This window comes from Thamnophis sirtalis, unplaced genomic scaffold (assembly GCF_051295495.1).
Source record: "Thamnophis sirtalis isolate CommonGarterSnake01/CBP01778 unplaced genomic scaffold, rThaSir2_p1.2 scaffold_1, whole genome shotgun sequence".
NCBI lineage: Eukaryota > Metazoa > Chordata > Lepidosauria > Squamata > Natricidae > Thamnophis > Thamnophis sirtalis.
This window is the reverse complement of record NW_028261381.1, coordinates 167,747,607-167,762,857: the sequence shown is the minus strand read 5'-3', so window position 1 is coordinate 167,762,857 and position 15,251 is coordinate 167,747,607. Positions and strand designations below refer to the sequence as shown.

The window sequence follows — 15,251 nt, the reverse complement described above, 5'->3', positions numbered from 1 at the left end:
CATGGTTGTGAAATGCTGCTTTAGGGCATTCGGTGTCCTTTGGAACTGTGGGTAGTGGTAGTATTGTGGGGGGAGCAACGGATGGAGGCTTGGCTGAAATCACCACTCTTTGTGGTTGTTGAAGAGACCCTGAAATGTCACTGCCACAATTGTTCTAATGGTCAGGAAATTTCTCCTTAGTTCTTGGTTGCTTCTCTCCTTGATTAGTTTCCATCCGTTGCTTCTTGTCCTGCCCTAAGGGGCTTTGGAGAATAGCTTGACTCCCCTTCTTCTTTTTGGCAGCCCCTTAGACCTTGGAACACTGCTATCAGGGCTAGAGGTGACACAATAGCAGTGTCCCAATATCTCAGGGGCTGCCACAAAGAAGAGGGAGTCAAGCTATTCTCCAAAGCATCTGAAGGCAGAACAAGAAGCAATGGATGGAAACCAATCAAGGAGAGAAGCAACCGAGAACTAAGGAGGACTTTCCTGACAGTTGGAACAATTCATCAGTGGAACCACTTGCCTCCAGAAGTTGTGATGCTCCAATGCTGGACGTTTTTAAGAAGATATTGGATAACCATTTGTCTGAAGTGGTGTAGGGTTTCCTGCCTTAGCAGGGGGTTGGACTAGAAGACCTCCAAGGTCCCTTCCAACTCTGTTATTCTGAGGGCACCCAAGAGTCATGCACGGGCTTGTTCTGGCCATTTCCAGCATCGCATATTATTTGAAAAGCATGGTGAAATGAAATGAAAGCTGGCCAGAGTCCCCAGTAAAGCTTTATCGGGTATTTTTTATACTAGAGAAGGAGACAGGTGTTGCCGTAACAGAAAAGTGATTTTACAAAATAATTAAGCAATCCCAAAAGTGCAACTGGAATCTGTGGTAGTATCAGAAAAGAGGAAGGCAAAGCAAGGAAGTGAATCCTTCTAGGTTTCAGTAAGTCAGAAGAATGGTTGTGAATCACCTAGGATATTAAGTCATCATCTTCTCTTCTGTTTACACCAAGATTTCACAGGTATGCCAGCTCTGTCAGCAGTCTCCCAGGCTCTTCTCTAATCATGCTGCCCAGCTACATGCCCTTCTGGTGAGTATAACTTCCCAGTTCCCAAAGCATACCGTGATGCATGTAAATCCAGGTTTTTATTCAGTGTAGGAAACTCGAGTTCCATTCATTGAAAAGCTGCCAGTTACTACAAGGCTTTAGTAACAAATACAGGTAGTTCTTGACGTACATTCACAACTGGGACCAGAATTTCCAATGCTAAGCGAGGCAACTGTTAAGTGAGTCTCATCCCATTTTACAGCCTTTTTTTTTTAACACCATGGTTGTTAAGCAAATCACTGCAGTTAATCATGCCCTTGTTAAGCAAATCCAGCTTCCCTCGTTGACTTCGCTTGTTGGAAGATTTCCAAACGGCAATCGCATGATCCCAGGATGTTGCAGCATTGTAAATACATGCCGAATGCCAAGTGCCTGAATTTTGATCATGTGACCCTAGGGATGCTGCGACAGTAGTATGTGTGAGGATAGGTTGTAAGTCACTTTTTTCAGTAGCGTTGTAACTTTAAACAGTCACTAAACCAGTCAACCTTTTTATACCTACCACCCACTTTTGTATCTCTCTTAGTAGTAAAATTTTCTAACCGCCCACTGGTTCCACAGTAATGGTGATTTATAAAGTAGGGAAGTCAATTAAATTAAAAAAAGGAAAGTGCTTCAGTATCGGATAAAACCCCTACCGCCCACCATGAAAGCTGGAACGCCCACAAGTGAGGAACCAGGTTGACTACCACTGCACTAAACAAATGCTTGTAAGTCAAAGGCTACCTTTACAATTCAGTTGTCCCTGCATAAATAGGGGAGGAATAGCCCTCTAACTTGGCCATTCAAGATAATCATATCCCACTGCTGGAATGTCCTGGGAATAGCCCAGATCTTAACCCAACTGAAAATCTATGGAGCCGATTAAACAAACTTGTTAGTCAGAAGCAACCCAGCAGTAAAACCCAGTTAATAGAAGCAATCCTTCAATCTTGGTTTCACATTATAACAGCTGCAGAACCAAAAGCCTTGGTTCACTCCACGGAAAGACGCTGTAAGGCCGTAATTCATGCTAAAGGTTACCCAACTAAGTATTAAATGACACGGTGATAATTTTTGTATATCTCATTTTTTTCTACGCGTTCCATTTTCTTCTTCTTTATAACTGCTATTCTAATAGCAAATCCTTCATAAAAGCTATTGCATTACATTGTGATTAAATTATCTTTCCATTGATATATAATTTTGTGGTACTACTCCAAAATAAAAGTGTTTGTTATTAGCCACCAAACCTCAAAAATATACTTTTTCCAAAAGGTTTCTACAATTTTGGCCACTACTGTAAATCTTGGGTGAGGACTCATGGCCCTTTTATGACTGCTGGACTTCAACTCCCAAAATTCCTGAGTCGGCTGGCTCCGGAATTCTGGGAGTTGAAGTCCAGCAGTCATCAAAGGGGCATGGTTTCCCACCCCTGATCTATAGATGAAGTGGCCTTCAATAAATCCTCCTTAATCCTTGTCAGCAGAGATGGATGTGGATGGTTTCCCTCAGTTATCTGTGCTATATGTACACACAAAAGCAACATTTCTATTGCCAAAATGCATCAGTTTCCCCTCAAGACAAGTTGACAACCTCAAGATCAAGTTGAGGATAAGTGTAAAAGGACAGGAATAGGAAAATTTGGATCTAATATCATGAATGTTCATTGAAGCTACGTAAAGAAGAAGCAGCAGCAGATATGAATTGCTGTGATTGACTTTATTGAGCAAGACTGACAACAGAAGGATTTAAATGAATTATTTGGGTGGAGAGAAAAAAAAAGCAGGGTGAAATCATTCCAAAGCTTAATGCCATGTTACAAAGAGAAGGAATATGTTTACGAGTAGTCCTCGAGTTATGACCACAAGTAAGATCAGAATTTCTGTTGCTAAGTGAGACATTTGTTAAGTGAGTTTTGCCTCATTTTACAACTTTTCCTGACACAGTTGTTAAGTGGATCGCTGGGGTTCTTAACTTAGTCACACGGTCGTTAAGTGAATTTGGCTTTCCCCATTGACTTTGCTGGTCAGAAGGCCACAAAAGGTGATCCCATGACCCCAGGACATTGTAACCGTCATAAACATGAGTCAGTTGCCAAGTGCCTGAATTTTGATCGCATGACTATGGGGATGCTGCAACAGTTGTGTGAAAAAAGGTCCCAAGTCTCTTTTTTCACTACTGTTGTAACTTTGAACAGTCACTAAATGAACTGTTGTAAATGAAGGACTGCCTGTATTTCTCTTCTGGAATGTCTGCTACGTTCTCAGGTGGGAAGGGAAGTTAGATTCCTAACTATTAAAGCAAATCAAAAATGAACATAGATCTACACTAGGAACATAGATCCACACTAGGAACATAGATCTACTGTTGATCTGTTGTACTGTTGTGCAACTTCCTCCGCTGAGTCTTCATTCCTAAAACCCAAAAATACCTTGAACTTTCCCTGCTGTTTTCCTTTGAAGGGGCTGTATTGTATTTCTGTGAACTGCATGGACAACGCAGAAGCACAGTTTACCACAGCACTTCGGGTAAGATGGCGCTCAGTATGGGGTTTTTTTTCTTTTGGTTTGTCCTTGTGGGTGTATGTCTCCTCTTCAAATAATTTAATTGATTAAAGAACTCGGAAGGCTCATACGGCAGTCTTCGGCTTAAGACCATAACAGGGACTGGAATTTTTGGTTGTAAGTCATTGCGGTTGTTGAGCGGTGCTGGCGCAGTAATTAGAATGCAGTGAAGGTAAAGGTTCCTCTCACACTGTGCTAGTCGCTCCCGACTCTAGGGGGCGGTGCTCATCTCTGTTTCAAAGCCGAAGAGCCAGCGCTGTCCGAAGACGTCTCCGTGATCATGTGGCCAGCATGATTAAATGCCAAACGGTGCACAGAATGCTGTTACCTTCCCACCAAACTGGTCCCTATTTTTCTACTTGCATTTGTACATGCTTTCAAACTGCTAGGTTGGCAGAAGCTGGGACAAGTAATGAGAGCTCACTCCGTTACGCAGCGCTAGGGATTCGAACCGCCAAACTGCCAAGCTTTCTGATCGACAGGTTCAGCGTCTTTGCCCCTGAGCCACCGCATCCCCCTTTAGAATGCAACACTGCAGGCTAATTCTGCTGCCTGCAGTTCAGCAATTCGATCCTCACCAGGCTAAAAGGTTGACTTAGCCTTCGATCCTCCGAGGTCGGTAAAATGAGGACTCAGATTGTTGGGGGGGGGGGGCAATACACTGGGCTGTAAAAGCCCTTGGAAGCGGCATATGTCTGTTGCTATTATTAAGGCATCCATGTCACCGGACTTGATTTCTGAACTGTTTTTATGACATTCGTTAAGTGAATCATATGGTTGTAAATTGAATCCTGCAACTGTTAAGCAAATACACTCTGAATGGGCGTTGTTTGCCAGAAACCAGCAAAAAAAAAAAAACCAACCACCTCTATATAGCAAATCTCTGTCACGTGACCCTGGGAAGCTGCAACCGGTTATAAATGCAAGCTGGTTGCCAAGTCCTTAAAACGTGCTCATGAAACCATTAGGGGGCAGATGTAAAGAACCAGACGTAAATTGAGGACTTTCTGTAAGAAGGAAAATGCTTTAAACTTTTTTTTCCCTGCTTATATTTGTCTGTTCTGTGCTGTAGCTCACCACCCATCAAGAATTGTGGGCTTTTATCGTGACAAACTTGGCAAGCGTCTATATCAGGGAAGGAAACCGGCATCAAGAGGTAAATGTCTTGGCTGAAGAACTGGGGTTTAAATGAAATGTGAACAGTTGGTTATATTACATAGGCCAGGGGTCGCCAACCTTTTGGATCTTGGAGACCACTAAATTCATAATTTTAAATCCCACAAACCACTAATGATTTAAAAAAAAAGATAAATAGCATTTAGTGCAATATTTAAAATGCAAATAATTTTTCTGTGGGCCGCCACCAAAATTTTCTCACGGACCACCAGGTGGTGACCACTGATACAGAGCACAACAGAGGGAAAGCAAACGTTTACTTTATCCATGTTGTTTTTTTAAAAAGTCATTTCAAGATGTTCTGTAAACAGCATCTTTTTTTACGGCTTCTTCTAAGCTTACATCTTTGGTCTTCTTCTAAACCACAACTCGTAAAACAATTACAGATTTGCATTAGTGCTGCTCAGAATTTAGCACACTATTCTAGTTGTGAGTAGAATGTTTTTATTTTATTTGCATAAAATATGAATCGTGTGAAATCGTCAGAAGCCAGGCAGGCGGGTTTGTAAATATGGAAATCCTTTCAGTTTGTAAAAAAAATGTTATCTGAAAGACAATTTTGGCTGGGAGAATATTCACATGATAAACTGCTTGGGTCCAACTGCCTTTGTCCTCTATAACTGTAAATGTGAATTAAAAACTAACAAACTTCCTCATGTCTTCCTCCTCTCCAGCTTTATAGCTTGTTGGAAAGGATAAATCCAGACCACAATTTTCCGGTGAGGTAGGTAAATCAGTAATTCCCCTTACAATATAATATTGTATAAGCCATATAAAGGCATTATATTGGATGGCTTGTAATGATTCTTCGGTATCAGCAGGGCTTTTAACTGTTGTGGGACTCTGGTGAACTCTCTGTTTCACGACAACGTTTTTATATGCCAGGAATTTAAGATAGGCAATTTGATCAACGTAACTAATAGTAGTCCCAGTGGACATTTAAAAGAGTTTAGCATGCCTTGTCAGCCTGCACTTCAACCCCTGTCCTTTTTAGTTTAGTTATTAATTGCATTTACATCCTGCTTTTCAAAGAACAAGAAGTGAGGTACACATTCTGGTATGAAGGCATAATAAGGAAAGAATAAAACTGAAACCTGAATAACCTGAAACAATAAAACTGAATAATGGAGTGCGCAGTCTGAAAGGTTGTGTTTAAATGTTGTTGATTTTATTTATTTTTTATTTATATGCTGCCCTTTTCCCCCCCGAAGGGGACTCAGGGCGGCTCACAACTCAAACCAGGGAAGGGGAGATACAGACAAAATTAAAAACGACACAAAACAATACATGGTTTAAAACACACAGCAGTCATACCATTCAAGACGGGGGCAACGGTTCTTTAGCCCCAGGCCTGTCGGAACAGCCAGGTTTTAAGGGCTTTGCGGAAGGCCTGGAGGGTGGTGAGGGTTCGAATCTCCACGGGGAGTTCGTTCCAGAGGGTGTGGTGCTTCATAGTCCACTTAAAATCGAGAGACTGCCTTCCTAGTGGAAGACGTTCTGAATAGGCCTTAGAAACTGACCTGAGGGCTTGGATAGTTTCAGAATTTTAAGGCACATTAAAGCAAAAGAGATATGAGTAATTTGACAGGAAGGTTGTGTGACAATCAACAATTGTTGTTCATTATTCTACTCTGAGCCATAGTGGCATAGTAATTAGAGTGCAGTACTGTAGGCTACTTCTGCTGCCTGCCGGCAGCCTGCAATTTGACAATTCAAATCCCACCAGGCTCAAGGTTGACTCAGCCTTCCCGGTTGGTAAAATGAAGATCCAAAATTGTTGAGGGCAATAGGCTGGCTCTGTAAACCGCTCTGCTCTTTAAAGAGAGAAGGCGTAGAGGCTGCCTGTGTTAAACGGTGCATCATAATCAGGCTGCAGGCCCTGAAACCCACCAATTTTTGCCTCCATTTCAAGTTTTTCAAAAGTTTTATTGACCTCAAAGCAAACCTATTCCAATTGGCTAGACAGTTCTATTTGAGGTTTGAACTAGTTTAGCAGCCTCCAAAACATACATACATACACACATACATACATACATACATGTCCTTTGTCCTCTCTGACGTTGCTTGTTTTCTTGCAGCTTTTTCATTACTGATGATGTTACCTTGTTTGGGTAATGAAACGTCTGCAAGAAAACAACTAAGCTCAGAGAGCACCAAGGACCCCTGATTTTAACCCCGAGCTACAAATATTCACTTTTATATATGCATGCATACATAGATTCATTATCAAATTTTATATGGCTATCCATCTCATAAAAAGTGACTGTGGGAGGCATTCAGCAAAATGATAAAACGCTAAACATATTTTTTTTTAAAAACTTTTAGAAATGGGCTATGAGGCTAAGAGACACTCTAGAGCAGGGGTTTCAAACTCAATTTCACAGAGGGCCTCATCAGGGTTGTGTTTGACCTCGGATGGGGGCCGGGGTGGGTGTGGTGAGGTTGAAGTCACTTGTGTCGCTGTCTGTGGTGGCCCGGGTGCTCTGCCAGCGAAATCGGGCTCCAGAGCTCCGTTTTTAGCCGTGACGGTCTCCTGCCACCTTCTGCCAGTGAAAACAGAGCGCCCCGTCCGCCGCCCGAGCTCCTTTTTTACTAGCAGAGGGCGGCAGGAGGTCGTCATGGCTGAAAATGGAGCCTTGGGGGGGCTGTGTGTGGCCCTCCTGAGCTCCATATTATCTGGTAGAGGCTGGTCCTTCGCTCTAAGTACCTCGCGGGCTGGATCCAGCCCGTGGGCCTTGATTTTGAGATCCCTGCCCTAGAGACGCTTCCTTTAGTGCCATCAGCTGCTTATGGGCAGCAGCCTGCCTTGTCTAGACTGATGCTGTGTGAAGATTTCAGCCAGTTTAGTTGCCATGAAGGACGTGATGTAATGTTGACAGCTGCAGGTTGTGGTAGGTAATCTATGTGTTAAAAAGAGAGATTACCGTAAGTAAAGATGATCTCATTGAACCAGCAAATACATACTCGACTGGCTAATTTTTTTCTGGCCTTCTCTTTACATGTATCAATTCAATACGAATCCATATTTCTAAATCCAGCACTTTATAGATGTTTTGTAGAATTATACACAACCTTTGTGGGCAAGTCTGACAACAACAACAACAACTATTAATATAATATTATGATAATAATGTTTGAAAGCAAGCCTAAATATTTTGAATAGCGTATCGGTTGATAATATAGAATTGGCCAGTTGGAAGCCGTGATTTCCTCCTTGGGCCATTAATGCTTGCTTACCTGCCTGTGTGTCTGTTCTGTCTTCTCCAGCTCTCACTGTCTTCGAGCTGCCGCTTTCTACATCCGAGGGCTGTTCTCCTTCTTTCAAGGAAGGTACAATGAAGCCAAGTGAGTCACCAAGCATTTCTTCTTTTTAGTGAAAAGGCAGGTGAAATGTGGGATTCTACTCAGTTGCACTGTTGTTTGATAACAGCAAAATACTCTCTGTTAAGACTCTGCTTTACCTAAGCAGGAAACTGTCTTTTTGTACTGAATCATCTGAACGAGAGCTCTCCCATGATCAAGCTAAATGTATGGACGCCAGCAAGTCCCTCTTTCCCTGCTCTTATCATCTTGAGAGCTTACTTGGTCCTCCCCAGTTTCAGCGCACAGGTAGTCCTCGACTTATGAACACAACTGAGCCTACAATTCCTGTTGCTAAGCCAGTCAGTTAAGTCTGTTTTGTCCCATTGTCAGGCCTGGAAGCCATCTTTTGCATTGGGCCTTCCGGCCTGCCACATTTACTGCTGTGGGAAAATGGGAGGGGGGATTATATGCAGTATGGGAGCTATAGAGTCATAAGAACATTCCTTTCTCAGAGAGTCAAGGACATCTTGCCCTGCACCTGGAGTGGTGTGACTGGGAGGCATCTTCAGTTGGGAGGGTGCCTGAGTGGGCCATGTGACGGACATGTGGGTGCTGGGCAGGGACTTGAACTTTCATTTGGGTGGGGAAAACCTGGAAGCTTTCAGATTTGGGTTTTCCAGATGTGCCAGTATGACGTCTCTAATAAAATGGACCTTTGAGGAACCTCAAGCCTCAGAGTCGTCTTTCGTTGGAGGTATTACTTGGAACCCAGACACCCATTTTATGACCTTTCTGGCCACAGTTGTTAAATGAATCATTGCAGTTGTTTAGTTAGTAACACAGTTGTGAAATGAATCTGGCTTCCCCATTGACTTTGCTTATCAGAAGGTTGCAAAAGCTGATCGGATGAGCCCAGGACACTGTAAGTGTCATAAATATGAATCAGTTTCCAAGTGTCTGAATTTTGACCACATGACCATGAGGATGTTGCAATGGTCATAAATGTGAAAAACAGTCAAAAGTCACATTTGTTCCAGTGCCGTTGTAACTTCAAATGGTCACTAAACTGTTGTAAGTCGAGGACTACCTGTAATCTCTGTGGTTAGCAGACAGCTGACTTAATTGCAACTGAATAAGTATAAAAATTAAACGTTAGTAAAACTGAATTCTGTTGAGATATCCAAGTCCATTATTGAAGGGATAAAATGCCTCCAGGCCACTACTTCACGATTAGTGCTGAGTTTGAAGACCTGTAATAAAATGACAGCAACTCAGCTACCTAAAGCTTCTTTAAAAAGCAGAGTTATAGATACTACGGGAATGTCTAGATTGTGCAAATGAGGTGCTGAAGTAGTTGCTGGAAGAGGCCAGTTTTTGGTTAAACCTCTTACATCGCCCAAAATGTTTTCTTTCTTTTAATCTTTTGTTTTGGTAGACGTTTTTTACGAGAGACACTAAAAATGTCAAATGCAGAAGATCTAAACCGATTAACAGCATGCTCTCTTGTTCTTCTGGGTCACATCTTCTATGTGTTAGGGAATCACAGGGTAAGTCATAAATCCTTTTCAGTGGTGTTGTTTGATACTTCCCTTTTTTCCTTTGCCAATGAAATAAAAGAGTGTGAAATTAATCTTAATGCAAAATTTTGCCAGTGTGCGTATCAATGGGCTGGCGGGTGGTGATGGTAGTCATATGATGTGCTGGAGAATTTGTGGCCTCTGTAGTAATTGAATCTTCAAATTGTGGTTTGTTTATTTGTTAAAGTCTGGGGCAATCGCATAATTATAGATATCAAAAAAATAAACTCCAGGCGCTTTCTGAAAAATACTTGTAACTATAAATCTTCCCATTCTTTCCTTCTTGTAAAATGCGAAAGATTGATAATTGCTGTATTTCTTTGCTATGCACTAAATTACTCCAACAACATTGCCATTTATCTGCTTATTGTAAATGGTGCCCTGAAGTGAAGTGTGAACTTGCAGGGAGAAATTAATTACAAATAATCCTCATTTAACTACCACAATTGAGACTAGCAACTCCATTACTAAGCCAGACATAGTCACTAAGGGAAATATCCCGAAATCGCACCGAATTTACATCAGTGCCACTGTGGTCATTAAGCAAATCCAATCAGGGACTCTAGCACAAATCCAAAATCAGGGGCTCCAGCACGAATCCCAAAGCTTGGAAGACTAAACCTCTGGTCCCAGTGACTGACCCAGATTGTATCCTGCAACATTATCCTGGGACACATACATTTTCCTTTATTCATTAAGCAAATCACCCATGGTTGTTAAGTGGGACATTGCATGATTTTGTGATGCTACTGCCAGCTCCTTCATTTACTTTACTTGTTGGATGTAAGCTGTGAAGCTAATGAATGGCAATTATATAACTACAGGGACGCTGCTGCTATTGTAAGTTTGACCGTAGTTGTGAAGCTACTTTTTCAGCACTGTTGTAACTTCAAATGGTCACTAAACGGGACAGTTGTTAAGCAAGTATCTACAATGAGGTTATTTAAGTCTTGTTGCAGTTGTTATCTCCGTGCATGGCCTGCAGGACTTGGGAGGTTAGCCTTGCCTCTAATGATTTTTGCTGCATCTTTGAATGTTATGTAGCGACAAAGAAATAATAGAATCATAGCTGAACATTCAATAAGAGATTATCCATGATGCCCTGTCTTGTTTCTTTTAGATTTTCTTTCAGACAGACAGTAGAGAAATGTTTGAAACAGACTCTATTGATTCACATCAGACAAACCTTTCTGAAAGAGGCTGTTTCTTACTCATTTATGTATTTAGATAAAACTTCATTGAAGGGAAAAATGCATTATTATTTTCCTGGGGGGGGTAGGGAAGGGCAATGAAGGCAGTTGTCTGAATAGGGCATTTTATTTTATTTTAAAAAAAACATTTATATAGTCAACCCAACATATAAACAGCTCTTGGCTTCTCCCAGTCAAAAGTTAAAACAACACATAAACTTTAAAACTAAACATATTAAAACATTAAAAGTAACAGAAATCCGGTGCCAAGTCAAACTTCTAATGTGCAGGAATCTAATGCTATCCCAAGACTTGGAGGGGGGGAAGAGCCAGATCTTCAAAGCTTTATGGAAAGCTAGGCAAGTAGAGGCCTGCTGAGCTTCAGGGGTCAAAATGTTTCATAGGGCAGGGGCTGCCTCGGAAGAAAGCATGCTTCCCATCAGATTATTATTATTATTATTTATTAAATTCGTTTGCCATCTGTCTCGCTGCAAGGTGACTCTGCCATGGCAATATTTAGGGGAAGGGACTTGGAGTGTGCCCAGCATAGGTAACCTGGCTGGATGGGTAGATGGCCATCCAGATTATCTGGTCATCCAGATTAGGGAAAGGTGGTCCCTTGGATAACCTGGCCCTGTGCTGCATAGGGCTTTAAAGGTACGTGACCCGTCAAAACCGCGTTCCACAAAAGCGCGGTTGACGAAATCGCGTATGTGACGTCATCACAACGTGACGAAAAAGATCGAAAAATTGAAATAAAAATTAAATTACAGCAAGCCGATTCACATAAAGGTAAGGGTTAGGTTAAGGGTTAGGGTTAGGGTTAGGTTAAGGGTTAGGGTTAGAGCGTTAGCGTTACGTTTAGCGTTAGGTTAAGGGTTAGCATTAGGTTTTTCGTTAGGTTAAGGGTTAGGTTAAGGGTTAGGTTTAGGGTTAGGTTTAGGGTTAGGTTTAGGGTTAGGTTTGGGGGGGTTAGGGTAAGGTTTTCGCTTTATTTTTACATTTTTCAATCTTTTTCGTCGCGCTGTGATGACGTCACATATGCGCTTTCGTCGACCGCGATTTTGTTGTCCGCGGTTTTGTGGTGGAACCTTAAAGGTAATACCCAGCACCTTGAATTGCACCTCGAAAGAAATCGGAAGCCAGTGCAGCTCATGCAATGAAGGTGTCACACGAGCCTTGCCTTCAGCGAGAGATGCATTAAGTATCATGCCCCAAAGGTGCTTTTTTTTTCTTTCTTTCAAAAGGCAACTTGGACTTTTTGTTTTTCCTTTAAAGATGTCTCGCTTCTCATCCAAGAAGCTCCTTCAGTTCTGACTCAGAAGAAACTTCTTGGATGAGGAGAGAAACGTCTTCAAGGGAAAACAAAGCCAGTCCAGTTGCCTCTTGAAAAAAGCTCCTTTGGGACAACCATGATTTGGATGACTTGAGAATCTCCATAGTTACTAACTGTAATATGATTACCAAGAGGTTTGTGTTGATTGGTGACAGAGGGTGCCCTGCAAACTCGTGTTTGATTTGGTTGTGGTGGTCCCAGTCAGTAAATTCAAGGAAAAATGACCACGTCCATTTTGCCATCTTTGTTTGATCAAGACCCCTTTTGTCTCTAGGAGAGTAACAACATGGTAGTCCCAGCCATGCAGCTGGCCAGCAAGATCCCCGACATGTCTGTGCAGTTGTGGTCATCGGCCCTCCTGAGAGGTCAGTTAATTCAATGGATCATAATACAAGTGTTTGTACATTGTGATAAACTACGGTTTCTTTAAAGATTGAATAAACCACAGGAAGCTGGGTTGAACAGCATGCTAAGACATGAACCACCGTTTGCAAAACACATTGGCCAGGTTATCTTACATTAAGACAGATAATTGGCTTTGCTTGTCAGAAGCAGGCAGTGAAGGTTACAAATGTTGATCACATGACCACAGAGTGCTGTGACATCACAATTATGAGCCAGTTGTCAAGTCCCCAGATCATGATCACATGACTGCGGGAGCACAGAAGACCACTTGTGAGTACCACTCATTCAGAACCAACTTTGAATGGTTGCTGAATGAGTGGTCCTTAAGCAAGGAGCACCTGTAGTTTGTTTTCCATTAAATATCATTTTTGTTTCATGCAACGTACTCAGCACTCTTATACCTGTGTCAACTTGACTATTCAGAATAGTTTCATCATAACTTAACGTTGTCATCTCAACGTAACCCAGGAGATAATAGCTTAGTATAAAAGTCTTTGATTATGATGCTTGCTCTGCCTTTATCATCATGTACATTTAGAAAATAATGAATTCTTTTTGCGGAAATTGAAAGTGTAGATAGTTAAATAAAAATGGATTTAGATTCCAGAGTTCTACTACTTCCTTTAAAAAAAAGTTATATATTGACTTTTCTAATTCCTGATGCTTTTAATAATAATACTTATTTATTATTAGAGCCAGTTTGGTGTAGTGCAGAGGTGGGTTGCTGCGGATTCAGCCAAACTGGTAGTAGCGGCGGCGGGAGGCTCCGCCCACCTGCTTGGACGCTTCTGCGCATGCGCAGAAGTGTCGCAAGCGCATGGGGGAGCGCGCCCGAACTGATAGTAAAGAAATTGGTAACCCACTCTGGTGTAGTGGTGTTATATACCTGCCCTAGAAACCAGGAATGAGGTCAACCCAGCCAAACTCACAGGGTTATTGTTGTGGGTGGGGAAAACAGGAGGTGGGAATATTAGGTATGCTTGAGTTGACCTAATAGCTACATTTTTTAAAAGGTATGATAACAATATACAGGTAGTCCTCAGCTTACAACCACAATTGAGCCCAGAATTTCTGTTGCTAAGTGAGGAATTTGTTAGGAGAGTCTTGCCCCATTTTATGACTTTCCTTGCCACATTTGTTAAGTGGATTGCTGCAGTTGTTAAATCAGCAACATGGTCGTTAAGTGAAACTGGTTTCCCCATTGACTTTGCTTGTCAGAAGGGCACAAAAGGGAATAGCAGTTATAGCAGTTAGACTTATATACCGCTTCATAGGGCTTTCATCCCTCTATAAGCGGTTTACAGAGTCAGCATATCGCCCCCAACAACAATCCGGGTCCTCATTTTACCCACCTCGGAAGGATGGAAGGCTGAGTCAACCCTGAGCTGGTGAGATTTGAACAGCCGAACTGCAGAACTGCAGTCAGCTGAAGTAGCCTGCAGTGCTGCATTTCACCACTACGCCACCTCGGCTCCTGAGACCTTGGGGCACAGCAACTGTCATAAATGTGAGTCAGTTGTCAAGCACCTTGAATAGAAACCCCATGCCTGTGGGGAGACTGCAATGGTTGTAAGTGTGAAAAACGGTCATGGGTCACTTTTTTCAATGCCGTTGTACCTTCGAACGGTCACTTAAGTGAACCGTTGTAAGTCAAGCACTACCTGTAATAATATTCATCATTAACTTAATAGTATTTAAATTGGTAATTTGTTTGTTTGTGGTTAATTTGCTCCATAGAGGGGGAGGAGGGGCTCCTTGCCTGAAAGGATTTGCAACCTAATGTCTCTGTTTCTCTCTCCCTCCTTTGCAATGAAGACCTAAACAAAGCATGTGGGAATGCCATCGATGCCCATGAAGCAGCGCAAATGCATCAGAACTTTTCCCAGCAGCTGCTCCAGGACCACATCGAAGCCTGTAGCCTCCCAGAGCACAACCTCATCACCGTACGTTGGCCACATTTTTTCTTTCTTTCTGGCCCTTGCTTTCTGCATGCCAGGAGTGGGGGAAACAATGGCGCCCTTTTATGACTCGTGGACTTCAACTCCCAGAATGCTTGAAATAGCAAGGCTGGCTCAAGTATTCTGGGAGTTGAAGTCCATGAGTCATAAAGGAGGACCATCATTTCCCACCCTTGCTGTATGCTAACCTGAGTGGACACCAAGGGGAAGAGGGTGGAAAAAACAGAAGACCCTCTGTTCCCTAACTGCTCAAATTTAATATGCCAGGTAGTCCTCGACTTATGGCCGGTCGCTTAGCAATCGTTCAGAGTTATGACAGACTTCTCTGAGGGTACTCACTGCCTGTTTCCGACATTCCAGACCTGCCCTCCACCCACAGTTAAGAGATCACACTTCGGCCACTCAGCAATTGGCTCTCATTTACATGTGACCATCTTTTAGAGCGTTTTTGCTAAAATCCAGCATTCATTTCTGATTTTTGACAAAATCGGCTTATAGCAACACCACTATGCCGCTTAGCAACCAACACCTGCTGTGAAAAAGTCATAAAATTGGGTTTGTCATGTGGATGGGCCCCTTATGACCATGGTGGGCAGGCTCCATTACAGTCGTAACTCGAGGACTACCTATATTGAAATCTGTAGAATAGGTGGGACATTGTGGGCATTCTTTTCCT

General features: G+C 42.4%; 1 protein-coding gene across 1 annotated transcript in view; it reads left to right on the top strand.

Moving 5' to 3' along the window:
• MAU2 (MAU2 sister chromatid cohesion factor) overlaps nucleotides 1-15,251 on the top strand; it is a 38,024-nt gene that overhangs the window by 14,925 nt on the left and 7,848 nt on the right. Inside the window, exons 11-18 of the mRNA XM_087703187.1 lie at nucleotides 989-1,066; nucleotides 3,529-3,594; nucleotides 4,703-4,786; nucleotides 5,481-5,530; nucleotides 8,074-8,151; nucleotides 9,545-9,656; nucleotides 12,487-12,577; nucleotides 14,433-14,560. Coding sequence (XP_087559313.1) covers nucleotides 989-1,066; nucleotides 3,529-3,594; nucleotides 4,703-4,786; nucleotides 5,481-5,530; nucleotides 8,074-8,151; nucleotides 9,545-9,656; nucleotides 12,487-12,577; nucleotides 14,433-14,560 — 687 coding nt within the window. The remainder of the gene's footprint in view (nucleotides 1-988; nucleotides 1,067-3,528; nucleotides 3,595-4,702; nucleotides 4,787-5,480; nucleotides 5,531-8,073; nucleotides 8,152-9,544; nucleotides 9,657-12,486; nucleotides 12,578-14,432; nucleotides 14,561-15,251) is intronic.